Genomic DNA, 14657 nt, shown 5'->3' with positions numbered 1-14657 from the left:
CGTAGTTGATGCTCAAAGATAACATCTACAGGGACTATGTGGCTGATTCCAATCCAGCACTGGGGTTACAGCTCAGATTATGACGAGTTACTCCTTTTTTTAAAAAAAGAAAAAGAGTGAATTAACTAAGGCAAAATGCAGGAAGTCTATTCACAGTCTACCTATAAAGACAGTCCTTGAAAGGAGGAAAATGTGGTCACTTGGGGAGGAGAAGGTTTCAGGATTCAATAGGCTTTTTTCCTGAATGTGCTTTATGTGGTCGACATCACCTTAACCTTGTTCTAGAGTTGTCCTGTTTCGACAGCAAGGCCATCAAAGATCTGTATGCCAGATCATGGGACAATGGGACTTTCTTTTCTGTTGCTAATGGTTTCCTGCTTATTGTTTGAACATCTGTTCCTTTCTAAATTGATATGATTTTATTCTTTCTAATTTCTAAACAACAGTTTTCTTGCATATTTCTGCCATGTCTTGCTTCCTCTTCACTGATGATTGTTCATTCATACGGAATATTTAATAAAATATTACAGAGGCTTCTTGTCTAGTGCCTCTCAACAATAAACATCTATCAAATGAATTGATACACTGGGAAATGATGAATACCAATGAACACCAAAGAAGCTTTGTATCTTTCTTGGTTTCATGAATATTACATTATAAATAAAGGGGTAAGACAGAGACCAAAAGGTCTTCAGTACAGCTTCTGGGGTCCCCTAACTCCTGAATTTCAGGTCTCACTATACTAGGTAGGTCCTATCCCCTCAGTGTCAACCTCGTGATTGAATACTTGGACCTAACGCCTCCACCTGATCTTTTCCTTCAGACTTTATTAATAAAAATCTGACAATCTGAGGCTCTCCAACCTAGAAAAACACTTTATCTCCATTTAAACAATTTATTCTCTTATTATTTTGTCTACAGTCTTATTTTCCAAAAGCCAACCCACATCAAAACTCCTATAATGACCATAACTGATTTAAATGATCATATTTATTTTAAATATTTATTAATTTAAATGAACATGTTAACCTAAACATACTGATTTAAAGTGTTTATTAAAATAAATAAAATATTTATTAAAAAGTTTTTACTAATAATATATTAATAATAATCTGTATATAGCACATACATGCAAGTCACTAAAACACATCTAGTGGATCCTTATCCAATCTGAAACTGCTCCTCTATTGTAAATGAGTTCAAAATGAGACAAAATTCAGATAAATCCTTAAGAAAGAGGGAAAGAACCTTCTTATAGGTCTGTTACAGAGGTGCTACATCTTGTCCTGAGTTGTTTATGTTATCATCTGAGAGAAGAAAACATCTGTGACCACCATGTTGAGCTTCACCAAAGTAGGAAAGTAGAAAAAAATGTGTTTGATTGTCACCCACCAAACTCACAGTCATACCCTTTTGAAAACTTTCTTATACTTCCACTTCCCCAACCTGAACTCTGCCCCTGTCATTCTCCTAAGGAGGCCCTGCCAAGCCATGTCCCATCTTATGAGGCCACGCTTCTAGTGGTCTGCTTTTCTGGAAGCATCACATGCTAAGGACCTTTCACAGCAGTTTTGAATCAAAACTTGAATCAATCCTCTGTTGTCAAAATAATGTTCTCCTAGGGCCTTATAAATCTGAAAATGACCTTCTCACATTATTTCTGCATAGGGAAATTGTCATTCCTGTAGAATCACAGTGCCTTGAGCTAAAGGAATGACACCCAATTGACACCCAATTGATAGATTGGTGCCCCCATCGCAGGCAAGTGAAAGAAATTGGGGTAGGGAAGGCCGGTGGGAAAGAATGGAATTCTCTGGTTCCCTGAATAGAACAGCCCACTCAGTGGTAATGCCTTCAAGTTTTCCTTCTTTTTAACATTTTCCACATGTATCTTAAAAAATTGCTTTCATAAACTAATGACTGCTTCTACAAGCAACTTATGGACCCCATCTGATAAGAGCAGAGAGTACTCCCCATACAGTGTAATTTTTAAACATCAAACATAAGTTAAACATGGATTTACTTTCTTGTCTGCTAGATTTCAAGGTGTTTTTTTTAATAGACTATTTAATATTTGCTTTAATTTACCAAATCTACCCAGGTAAGGGTTTTTTTCTGGTTTGGAAGTCTTATTATTTACTCTCTTTCCTCTCTGTAATCTTTGAATAAAATGAAAAATTGATTTATATGTGTGTGCCTACAATTTCCAACTTGAATGCAATTCTGAGAAAATATTCATTTTTCCCCAACTGCATTTCTTTGAGTTCAGTTTAATTGCAATGACAGAAATATACATATTGTACATAACATATATGTGGTCTTAAACCTTATAGTGTCTATTTCTAATTCTAGGGTGCAATTAAAAGGAACTTATCCAGTAAGTATATCTTAGCTACCAGAAATAGAGTACAATTTACAAGAAGGAATAGTTCCTTGGATCTTGGAGCATATATACATTTGACTTATACACTCTTGGGCTTTATTTTTAAGTCTTACAAATGTCTTACTCTTACAGCAAAGAAATCTTGTAATGATAAAAGAAATCTTGTAATGATAAAAGGGCTCAGTGGGTTCTGAATGACTAACGTTTAGATCCTGAAAGTGAATATGTTTTTGGGTAAACATACTATTTTCTTCCTATATTTGTCAACTCTTACTGTATCATTTGACTTTAGAAATGAATTTAATCAAGTGTGTGTTTGCTGATTGGGGTAGGGAGAGGAGGAGGGCTGAAGGAACTGAAGATAGATGCAACTTACCCCTTTTTGTGTTATTTGATGTGAAAATCTTAGTAAACCAAAGCGATATGAAATAGGTTATAATATACATGTGGCATGACTTTCTTCTGCTGCATACAGCACATTCTAGGAAATTTTAAATGAATGGTTCCTAGTTAAAGGTATAACATTTTCTTGGCATTTCCAGAAAAGAACAGGCAGAGAATGCTGGACTCATGCACTATGTACATATGGCCTGGCTTAGTATTCTCTTATGGTAATTGAGAAGCAGAACTGATCAAGGCAGCAGGCATTCAAAGAATGGTGTGCTATTCCACTAAGCTCTACAGTGTACACATCTTCCATTTGCTGGCTTATCATGGTAATTCCCTGGTTAATCGGTTTTATAAATGCCAAAGAAAATGCTACTACTTATGCCTAATATATGGCTGTTTGCATTGCCAGGGGAGAGGGTTTGTTTTCTGGGTTTGTTTTGCAAAGTTTTCACATGGAGTTGCTTATTGATGGGACTTAAATCTCTAAGTGTTTCCAAACATAGCTCATAAGACATAAAAGAAAAAAAATGGTAAAAATATGCCTAAAAATTCCCTTTGTCCTGTGCATCAGGTGAAGAAGTAGCGAGACCCAGGCGTTCCACACCAACTCCAGAACTCATAAGGTGAGCGTGAAAAACACTAGTTGTGTTTTATGCAAGGCATCATGCACTGTTAGCAATGAAACAAATCTCCTTCGGGCTAAAGTCTCAGCATCTAATAACAAAGGACCTGCCCATATGTGTAGTCGCAGCAGTTTCAAATATCATTTCTCCTAAGTGCAGCCTGAGGGAGACCTTTAGGAACATACTCTGTAGTCATCTAAAGTAACATCTATCAGAATATGGAACCCCTCACTAATGAGAGGGTTAAAGGTCTACATGAAGACGTCATTTGGTGTCTGGAATGCTGATCTGAAATATGATTATATTGCCTTACAAAGAGTAGCCTGTTTAGCTGGCTACAATTTTATGATACATTCTACCTGCCACACACCAAAGGAATCTTCTATTTTGTTTTTTGTTTTTGGCAAAGCATTGTGTTTTACACTGTGTAATCCTTGGGATAAGTAAGTATCGTGCACATAAGCAATGTTTCCCCCAAAGATGCCTATCTCTATCTAAAGGCTGGATCCTTTTAACTTTCCCTCCTTCTATAACCCCTCCCCTCTCCTCTTCACCTCTTATCCCCCAACGCACACAGAAGTCATCAGGATCAATGAAGGGAATCAGATCTGGGGAAGAAATGGAGATAATTATGCAGCTTTTCTTTAATAATCAGTTTAAGTAATAATTAGTAGAAAGGATGAGCATCTAAGTTACTACCTGTCTTTCCCCCCGATTTCTCAATGTTCTTCTTTTTCTAATGTGCAGTATTAAGGTATTAGGAAGTTACAATTAGTCAACTGTGTGGGGCGGTCGGGGGAGGATGGGAAGCTGGTAGACTCAGTTTCTTATTCAAACACAAACTTCCTGGTGGCTTGTTTCTTAACTTCCCTGTGCCTGACTTTCACTAATCATAAACCCACATTAACTACAACACAGAGATGTGGTGAAGACAGATATAAATGGTTTTTGAGATCTTAAGAGAAGAAGGTGCTTTGCAATAAGCTGTTATCTTTAATAATCTCTTCTAGGTATAGAGACTCAGATGCTTTGAAAGAGTTTCTCTCTTCATCTTATTTCTGTTGGACCAGCTCCTTGGTCCGCCATTGAGAATGAGGGATCTTACCTCCTACTGATCCTTTTGTCCATATACATTTGACCTCTTCATAAATATACTTTTTAGCCCCTCAGGAGCTCGAGTACATACATATGTATGTACATAAGTGCACACACATACATTGGCCTTACTGTGGAAAATATTTGAAAGCTTTATCTTTTTTAACATTAATATTTCCTTTCTCTCTGTTTTACTGTAATGTGTGTGATTCAGCAGAAAACCTCCAGATGACACCATGGCACTTGCTCCTCTCTTTGGCCCACCATTAGAATCAGCTTTTGATGAACAGAAGACAGAAGGTAGGACAAACTCTGTATATCTATATATTCGTTTTTCCTTTCAATAAAGTATAACTTACCTAGAGTAAATGTGTTTTGAGGCATGTTTTTAATGTATCACCAGATCTTTATGTGAAAGGGTAGTTCTGATCTAGGTGTGCTCTCAGCATGGGAATTGAGTTTGCAGACTTCTAGTATTTCAGGATTTGAAACTTTACTTCCAGAAGTAGCTGAGAGTTAACAAGTTCACTCTTCAAAAGAGGTCAATAAGAATTACTGCAAATCTCTACAACTCACTGGATGGGGAATAAGTGTTCTATTAGCCAAACAGCCATTATTATAGAGCCAGACCTTCACATTCCCCCTCATAGTCACTGTCATTGTGATATAGCCTCTTTGACCACGTTTTCTGTCTTGTCCACCTCATCAGTGGAGGTGTCAATTGTCTTGCTCACACAATAGACACTGTTTGCAGGTTCAAGACCCAGGAATGACCTTAAACCATTTAGCAACTCAGAAATAAAATGTTATGGGAGAAATATCATTTTGGCTGTTATTGTCGGGTTTACCTATTAAATATTTATTCGCAGAATTAAATATTTTAACTTTTAAACATTAACCATTTTTGGATGGCTGTGAGTAATGTATACCTTGCTGACATAAAAGAAACTCTTTATGCAAGGGATCTAATCTATTCCTAAAATGTATTTATGTCCATGCATGGATCTCCAGCAGCTATATATTTGATAATATGGGATGTTTTTATAGAAATCATTTGATTTAAGACCACTATGGTTATGTACAATCAAAGATGATTTTTCTAGGACCAATTGGTGAAGGAAATTAGATTTCAGTGTTAAGTACAACAGGACTTGAAAGCATAGTGAGTAGGCTAAGATACAGTGACAAAGAGACTCCAAAGTACAGTGAATTAAACAAGATAGAATTTTATTTGTTTCATGTGAACAGCCTCGAAGTACATAACGTAGGACTGGTTGGGCAGCTCTTCTATCCTCCGCATGTGGCTTTCATCTCTGGGTGCAAGGGGGCTGCTCCAGTTCTCACCATCAGAAGAAAGGCAGAGGCTTCCCTGGTGGCGCAGTGTTTGGGAGCCCGCCTGACGATGCAGGTGGCGCGGGTTCATGCCCCGGTCCGGGAAGATCCCGCGTGCCGCGGAGCGGCTAGGCCCGTGAGCCATGGCCACTGAGCCTGCGCGTCCGGAGCCTGCGCTCCGCGATGGGAGAGGCCACAACAGTGAGAGGCCAGTGTATCGCAAAAAAAAAAAGAAGAAGAAAGTGGGGACAGGGGAGGACCCATGGAACTCACTGCCAATTCTTGTAAGAGCAAAACCTGGAAGAGACACACATCACTTCCAAGCAGAGCCCATCAGAAAGAATTTAGTGCCAAATGGCCTGCTTAACTGTTACTGTAGAAGAAATGGAGAATGGATCCTGGGAGACAGCTAGCAGCCAGCCACAGCTGAATATTTTTCAACAATGTAGTTAACAAAGTGTATAAAGAACATCCCAAAATACTCCTTCAGTGATTTAAATGTCTGCAACTTAAAATCCATAAATAAAGGTGGCCCTGCGGTGAGGTTCTCAGTTATCTTATTAACCGATCTGTGATCAGTCTCACTTTTAATGACATAAAGACATGTGTAGTGACTGAAGGTGGGGTTTGATTTGTTGCGTTTGAATCTACCTGTTAAAAAATCCCATAACATTATATAAACCTGATAGACAAAATAGGAAACAGTTCTTAAAAATCAAAGTGGTGTCCCACACTGAATCTATGAAAAACCAAATGCTACATCACATCTTTGGAGAATGTGTGCTTTCATGCTGAAACAAAACAGAGCTAAGACCATCATTGAGGTTTGTGGTGGAGAGGAGATACACACCTGAACTTGTCAATGAGCCTGTCTTGATTGTTCTTTAGGTGGTTTCAGCCCCTAAAGTTCTGTAAAGTTCCAACATTTGCACCGAGCATACTAGCTCTTCCAATATCTGCACCTACTTTTCTTATCTACTCACTCTTACTTTTTAAATTGATTCTTCTATCACTAGTTTACAAGGCTTGAGAGGAAAGTGGATATTTTTGGAGAAAGGTATGCACGCCTGGGATCAGATCTTAGCTCTGCTACTTTCACCATGTATGTCATTGAGCAAGTTGTTTAATCACTGTAATCTTTGGTTTCCTCAATATCAACCACATGGTGGTGTAGTGAGGACTAAAATATATCATAATAGCTACTGGCCTTGTGATGAGTGTTTTACATGTATTTTATATACATTATATTTATATACATTACCTCCTTTAATCCTTTTAGTAACTCTTTGAGATTGCTCTTATTATCTCTACACTGAAGGAAGGGAAGTTCAGAGGTTACACGAATTGCCCAAGGTCCTAGAGTAAGCGTAGAGGCTGGATTCAAATCCACATCCAACTGACTTCCCAGCCTGTTTTACAACCTAATAAATTACAAGGAGTACTTACATAGACCCTGGCACATGATAGGTGCTGAGAAGAGCTAGTTCATTACATTGTTACTATAGCAACAACCAAAAAAAAAAAATAGAAGAAATATTAGATTCAGTGCCCTTAGGCCTAATACCTAATTGCCCTGATTTACTTTAGATGCCTAAGGACTTTTTTATTTTTCTGGTTCTCTTAATATGTTCACCAAACATTTTTTGAATAATTTAATTTCTCTTTATGATACTGTAAAAGGATTGTTTAAAGACACTGTAAGATCTTTTAAAGGTGGGAACCACTGTACAGAATTCAGGCATCTTCATTCTTGAAGTCTATTCATAGCAAACTTTAAATAAACCAACTTAAAACAAATGTCCATGGGAGTAATGCCTGGATTTTCAAGTGGGTGCCAGAAAGGAGCCAGTACATGTATTGACATTTAGAATGTGCTTAAGTGACCAACCAGGAAAAGAATGCAGATGCTCTATTTTGCAAGTTTTTATTTAGCGATATGCGCGCGCACACACACACACACACACACACACACACTCTGCTCCTATGTCCATTCTCTTCTTGAAAAGAATGAGGAACAGCACATCTCTAAATTAATTTGCTAGGACTGAGGGAAGACAGAAATAATTTTGTGAAACTCAACTTTAAATTGAAATTTTAAGTTCTAAACTCAGGACGTTTCTTTTTTGAACTCACCCTGGGAAATTTTCTTTTTATGTTTCCAGTTCTTTTAGATCAGCCTGAGATATGGGGTCCAGGCCAACCTATTAATCCAAGCACGGAGTCGCCAAAGTTAACAAGGCCTTTTCCCACTGGAAGTAAGTTATGTGTCTGCTCTGTCTGGAAAAATAAGTGACTCATTTTACTGTCTGCCTACATAGTGAAATTAGGCAACCCTTACAAAGTCTACATAAGCCACATTTGGACTGTTTAACATTAAGAAGAGATGTTATCCTGATAAGCTTTAGAGTTAAAGGGACCTAGGACAGTTGGTTGAGACAGGAATAATATAATAAATAAAGTAGAATAAGTAACTTGGAATCATAGCTTCTTCTGACATCCCACAGGCTCATTCATTCGTTCAATAGGTTTATGTAGGAGTGAAAAGCAAGTGAACTAAAGACCCTGCTATGCTCCAGGCATGGGTTAGCACACAACACAGAGCTAACCAAATCAGATAAGGTCTCTGTTAGTCCTACAGAACTGAGGCTGCAGAGAATAGAGAGGACACATTGAGAGGAAAGAGAGATAATTGGAGAACAAGAGAAATGATGCCGTATGGTAGAGAGAAGCTTAGACAGGAGATCAGGGCAAATTCATCTCAAAGCAAAGAGAGCCATCTTCTCCACATATTCCAGAATGCCCCCAACCCCTACTCCAGGTGGCTGGGGAAAGAAGTCCTGAAGAAAAAAGTGAACTCATCAAATCTACCAAATATAGCAGTGAGAGGAAAACATACATTTAAAGAAAGAATAAGAAAATTTCAACAGCATACCTGTTGAGATTCTTAACTTTGCCCACAAAATGACAAGCCCAGTTCAGAAGGCTGAGTCTCTGGGTTGGGGCTATAATATAATACTTTTTCTATCTCATGGATTTTTTTTAGCTATAATTTCGTCAAAGGAATCTGTTCATTCTTCCTTGATCCAAATCATTTTGCTTCAGTCTTTCAAAAATATACCCAAATTTAAGACATATAACTTTTAGAAATCTTTCCAGACTCCATCCAAGACATAATATCCTGACTCTATTAAAAAACGCCTCCCCTGAGCCCCTCCCCAAGCTGTTCTCATTGTCCTTGACCATACTCTGGACAGTAATTGCCTGTGACCATGATCTTCATTCATTCAGTAGTAAATTCCTTGAGGGCAGAGGCTCGTTGTAATCAACCCCATGTCCTTCATTCCTAATACAGGACATGGGACCTCATTGGTACTTGAGGTATATTGAAAAAAGGAACCAATGAATGAAATGATGGTGTTATTGTTGTTACTATCTGACTTTCTCTTGACAAATTCTTATCATAAAATGGAAGAATCTGAATGAGTCCTGCTTCAATCCCTTAGCTTTGAACTTTAAAGAAGATGGATTGTTAATGGCTATTCCTTTTCCAATAGCAGAAGTATGAGCGAAAGCCCCAATCCTGCCTACCTAGGGAATACTGTGTAACTTAGGGAGAGTGTGATCAGCAATGCTTGGCTTCTTATCTCCTGGCAGCACCTCCACCATTGCCTCCAAAACACGTACCAGCCACCCCACCCCGAACAGGCTCCCCCTTAACAACTGGACCAGGTAAGCTTTATTTTTTCTGTTCTGGAATAACGTGGCAATCAGCAGTGGCCCCGTACCTCAACATGCTCTTGATGTGTTGGAAGCTATAGGCTAGACTAAACATGAAACTGTTTGTGTTATTGCCATTACATTTCACTATGTAAACTTCTTTTAAAGTATCACTCCCAGGTTTCACAAAAGGGTTCACTTTCCTTACTCATTTTTTCTCTGTATAATGTTGAACAAAGGCCACATTTACTTGTGAGATGGAAGAAAACAAACTCAACATCAAAAGTCATTGTTCAATTGACATCTCACTTCATTGGATCTCACTGTAATGATTTATAAATTAAAAGGCATAACTTGTATTGTTCCAAGAACCAATACGTTTTTTTCTAGAATTAAAACTGTGTTATCACAATGATAATAGAATGGTTCCCGGGATATGCAGCATACAGGTAAGCTTGGGTGGTAGAAATTTTTCCCAGTAGTTATTAAAGTATTTATTATCCCATGGCAAAGAGATGTGTAAGGATGATGAAATATGGCAAGGAATTGCTGCATGCCTTTAGACAGATAATTTCTAAGGCACATCTTTACCGTCTATTAAAATCAATACTATGTATTCCTACAGTTTATAATCTACCTAGTCTTACTGGACTAGCAAGTCAAAAGCAGTAGTAGTTATTTTACGTGCCTGGGTCCTTACAATGCAGTTCTTCATCACCTTTGGAATTCTATTGCAGCTTCATCCTTAGCTATTTATGCAGCCTGGTGAGTTTGATAGCTACAGAGTGGGGTATTTACCAACAAGAGCAAATGCAAGACATAGTCATTTATGAAATTTACATTGATTCAGACCCAACAGAGAGTCATCCAGAGTGTCACAGGTAAAGGTGTTTGCAAGTTCAAATCGTTTTGGCCCCTTGGTTTCCCATGAATGTGTTAGAGATAAATAAATCTACCAGCAACAAAATTATAACTATTGTAGCCCATGCAAACTGCTATGCCATTTATCTCTAGCCTTGGAACCTTGAAGGTTAACTCTTTTCAAATGTGAAATATGGAAATACTAAGCTGGCTCTTATAGCTAGAAGCTTATTTAAAGGTAAAATGGCTTCTGCTCACGCCTTGCAATTATTTAGGTAACAATTACTAATTTAAATAACCTCGGTTTAGTAAAAGGTACACTTCCTCACATTTCAATTGTTATCAAGTATTTCCTGCCAAGCTGTAGAAGATAGTTTTCATTTTTTCTCTTACTACTGATAAGAATTAAAAAGAATAGCTAATGCTAATATTTAAGCAAAAGAGACTTTTTTGTTTTGCGACTTCAGATAGATATATATCGGTTATGCCTTTGATGTTAACAGCTTAGACTTGAGAAAAGAAATTATAAAGATGTTTTTATAATTTTCTTCCCTATAAAACAGGTATGTATATAACAGTTCTAATAAGTAGTAAATGTATTCTCATTATCCTATGTGTGTGTGGTGTGTGGAGTGTGTATGTGTATGTTTGTAAATATTCATGTGGGGATATCTCTTTAAATAATCTTTGTGCTGTGTTTCTGGTGTGTTCAAGGTGGAGGATATACAACTAATTATGATGTGATAATTTTTTTTAACTAACAGATATTGTCATTAGTTTCATGAAACATTTTCATTTAATATGCCAGAGTAGACAATATTTATCAAATGAGGGTGATTTCCAGCTATCAGTTCTTTTTCGGTTGTGTCCTCTGTATTTCAGTAGGCCAGATTTTCCAAAGGGACCTCCCTTTTGGAATTTCCAGTTCCAGAGCTTGTACACTTCTGTGAACCTAACACTGCCTTCTCAGAATGACCACACTTTGCTTGCCTGTGAGCAGCCTTGGAGGGCAGTCACGTGCTCAAGTGCTTTCGATAATGGTAGAAGTAGCCAACTCGGGTCACCCCACACGAGGGTAAATAATAGCAAAAAAGGCGATACTCATATTGTAGACGCAGGGAACTCTTCCCTCCCCTTCAACTCCTATCAAGATTTTCCATTGTGAAATAGGCCCACCTAGGCGCCTCACAAGACAATCTATTTACCAGGCTTTGCCTCACCCCTCCCACTTCCCATACAACTAATTTTAACAAAGTCAATTAAATTTTAAAATCAACTACTTTAACCACAGGAAATGACCAGTCAGCCACAGAGGTCAAAATTGAAAAACTACCATCAATCAATGACTTGGACAGCATTTTTGGCCCTGTGTTGTCCCCCAAGTCTGTTGCTGTTAATGCTGAAGAAAAGTGGGTCCATTTTTCTGATACATCCCCGGAACGTGTTACTCCAGAGTTGACTCCAAGGGAAAAGGTGGTGTCCCCACCAGCTGCCTCAGACAACCCAGCTGACTCCCCGCCTCTGGGTCCCCCGGGCCCTCCTGGCCCCCCAGGACCTCCGAGTCCTCCTCGCAATGTACCATCGCCACTCAACTTAGAAGAAGTCCAGAAGAAAGTCGCTGAGCAGGCCTTCATTAAAGATGATTACTTAGAAACAATCTCATCTCCTAAAGATTTGGGGCTGGGGCAGAGAGCAACTCCGCCTGCCCCACCACCACCCACCTACAGGACTGTGGTTTCGTCCCCCGGACCTGGCTCGGGCAGTGGTACGGGGACCACCAGTGGTACGTCTTATGTTTGAGTGTGCTTCGTGTGACCGGGAATGGCCGTGGCTACTGCAGTGTGAGCAACGCCCTCCTCCCGCCTGGCAGTTGGCTTTAGAGCTTCAGCCATCCCTCCTTTGGTGTGGGTGTCCTGTGCCCTGTGGCATGTCCTAGTCCATCGAATGCTCACGGTCATAGTGCAAGTCTGTGGATGTGTCCTGCCCTGCACTCGCAGTCCTTAGGAGTGCCCTGCCTTCCACCCTGCAGATAAGGTGTATATTTTTTAAAGAAAGCTGTGATGTCATTGTTTAGAATTCAGGAAAAGTTCTAGGAAGACAGGTTTCACAGCAAATGAGTTTCATGTTAAATGTCTGATTTCCTCATCAGATGCCTCCACGAGAGCCCTAGTGTGTTTTTTTGTTTTGTTTTCCTCCACTTTATTGAGATATAACTGACAAAATTGTAAGATATTTAAAGTGTACAATTTGATGATTTGATATACACATACACTGTGAAGAATTCCTCCCACCAAGTTGATTAACACAGTCCATCACCTCACATATTTACCTTTTTTAATTTTTTTTTTTGGTGAGAAATTTAAGTTCTACTCTCTTAGCAAATTTCAGTCATTACAGTGTTATCAACTATAGTCACCATGTTATACATTAGATCCTCAGACATTATTCAACTTATAAGCTTATAAATCTATGTTTGTATTTTTTTCAAGAGTCCTAGTTTTTGTAGATCAATGCGTTTTCTTCTATTTTTTTTTTCTGTTTATTTTCCTTATTGTGAGAGAACTATGTTAACCCCTCTAATTACTTCAGAGAAAAAGAAGTAGGGTTTGAAAAAAGAGATTTTAGAGGACAGCAAAAAAGAGGCTGCCTTATTGCATCCCCAGCCTAATCAAGCTGCCACTGAAACAAACTGCTCTCTGATGTCATCATTTGACATGCTCGTCAGTCTATGAGGTCAACACTAAGTATAGTGACAGGTGATGGAGCAGTTTATCAGAAATGTACATTTGGGGATTCTAAATGCAGATGTTGACACTGAATCTGATTTTTTGGTTTCCCTTATTTGAAGCTTCATTTTGTGCTCTCTAATTATGAAAGGATGGGAACTACCAAGCATATCCAAGAAAGACCAAGATTTTTCTAATGCATCTTCTGTATTATTCATTCCATTGGTGCTCGTGTTTGTCTGACAAGATCCTCCAGTGCCTTCCCAACTGTTCCTGTGGGTTGGTTTAGGTTCCTTTGCAGGGGTGTCAAGGACTATTTGTTTTTTTATTTTCTTTGAAAGAGGTGACCAAGTTTAAGTTATTTAGATCTAGTAAGAGACAGAAAGGAAAGGCATTTGTCTCTGTTCCAATAGTCATCATTGCTTCCACTTTCAATGGAGTATCTTTCAGTGCTTGCTCTGGTTTGCAAACTGCTCTGTGCTTTAAAGTGAGAGCATCCAAGCTGATCAAGGAGAGGACTGGAGAGTCACCTGCACTGCACACAAAATCAGTGTTTTATATCATTAGGTGTGCCCTTCCTCCGCCAAAAATGGAAAAGAATGCAGTACTAAAATTTAAGTTTGGGAAACTATGTTAAAGCAAAATCGGTAGGCTTCTTTACTATAGGACCTCTGAGAGCCATTATTTTGCCAATAAGAGCAACAGCTATAGTTTCTTGTCCTGGCTTCATGCCAAGAACTTTATGCACATCATTTCATCCTTACAACAACCCCAGGAGGTGAATACTCTTATTTCCCCCATTTTACAGATCAAAACACCAAGGCTCTTGGATGTTTAGTAATTTGCCCAAGTTACACAGCTGCAGGTGGTAGACTTGGGATTCATCCTCGGGTCTCTCTGATCTCGAGCCTGTGTTCTCAACCACTATGCCCTCTAGGCACTCTTGTAAGGTTTAGTGGCAAAATATCCCAAACTTATTTGAGACTGACACGCAACTGTACTGCACAGTGTCATCAAGATCACCAAAAGTCTTCTCTCCAAACCTACTCCTCTGTGTTCCTTTCTATAATTCTGGAGGGTTAGAGCCTCACTTCCACCTTCTATTGCTTTGTAGGTCTTTGGGGTTCTTACTTAACTGTAAAGATAATAAAGGGCCCCTAGGTAAAACCTTCAGTTCAGACCTCAATCCCAAAGAAGCTGGTTGTCCTCTGTCAAAGAGGGGCATGTTTCCATTGCCTTGGATGGGACTCTCTTTCCTGGGCCAGACTCTGAGTCTTCCGAAAGAACTTTTCAAGGAATAATGCCTTCTCTCCGGTGGCCCGGCCACTATGCTCTCCTCAAAGTAAACACCTTTGGTAGGGGGAGGGGAGCTTTGTTACTCACCCAGCTCCTCCAACACCTTCCACAAGGCTCTGGGAGATGCTTGTTTGATTGAATTGACCACTGAGCTAATGAGTGACAAGAGAAGCTCTAGCTTTCTTTCTAGAATCCTTGGGAGTTTTGTTGTTTTAATGTTTAGTTTCCATATTC

At 38.9% G+C, this 14657-nt stretch overlaps 1 protein-coding gene across 26 annotated transcripts in view; it reads left to right on the top strand.

Moving 5' to 3' along the window:
• SGIP1 (SH3GL interacting endocytic adaptor 1) overlaps positions 1-14657 on the top strand; it is a 214020-nt gene that overhangs the window by 138780 nt on the left and 60583 nt on the right. For 12 of the 26 annotated variants that reach the window (XM_067006321.1, XM_067006318.1, XM_067006332.1 and 9 more), the window contains 6 exons: positions 2353-2377; positions 3345-3396; positions 4706-4791; positions 7986-8078; positions 9478-9552; positions 11693-12184. In XM_067006321.1, the coding sequence (XP_066862422.1) occupies positions 2353-2377; positions 3345-3396; positions 4706-4791; positions 7986-8078; positions 9478-9552; positions 11693-12184 (823 nt within the window). The remainder of the gene's footprint in view (positions 1-2352; positions 2378-3344; positions 3397-4705; positions 4792-7985; positions 8079-9477; positions 9553-11692; positions 12185-14657) is intronic. The other 14 variants (XM_059075524.2, XM_067006368.1, XM_059075532.2 and 11 more) reach the window with 3 other exon arrangements.

The sequence above is a fragment of the Kogia breviceps genome, chromosome 1, assembly GCF_026419965.1.
Source record: "Kogia breviceps isolate mKogBre1 chromosome 1, mKogBre1 haplotype 1, whole genome shotgun sequence".
Lineage (NCBI taxonomy): Eukaryota > Metazoa > Chordata > Mammalia > Artiodactyla > Physeteridae > Kogia > Kogia breviceps.
The sequence above is the reverse complement of the archived record's forward strand: the minus strand, read 5'-3'. Positions and strand labels throughout refer to the sequence as shown.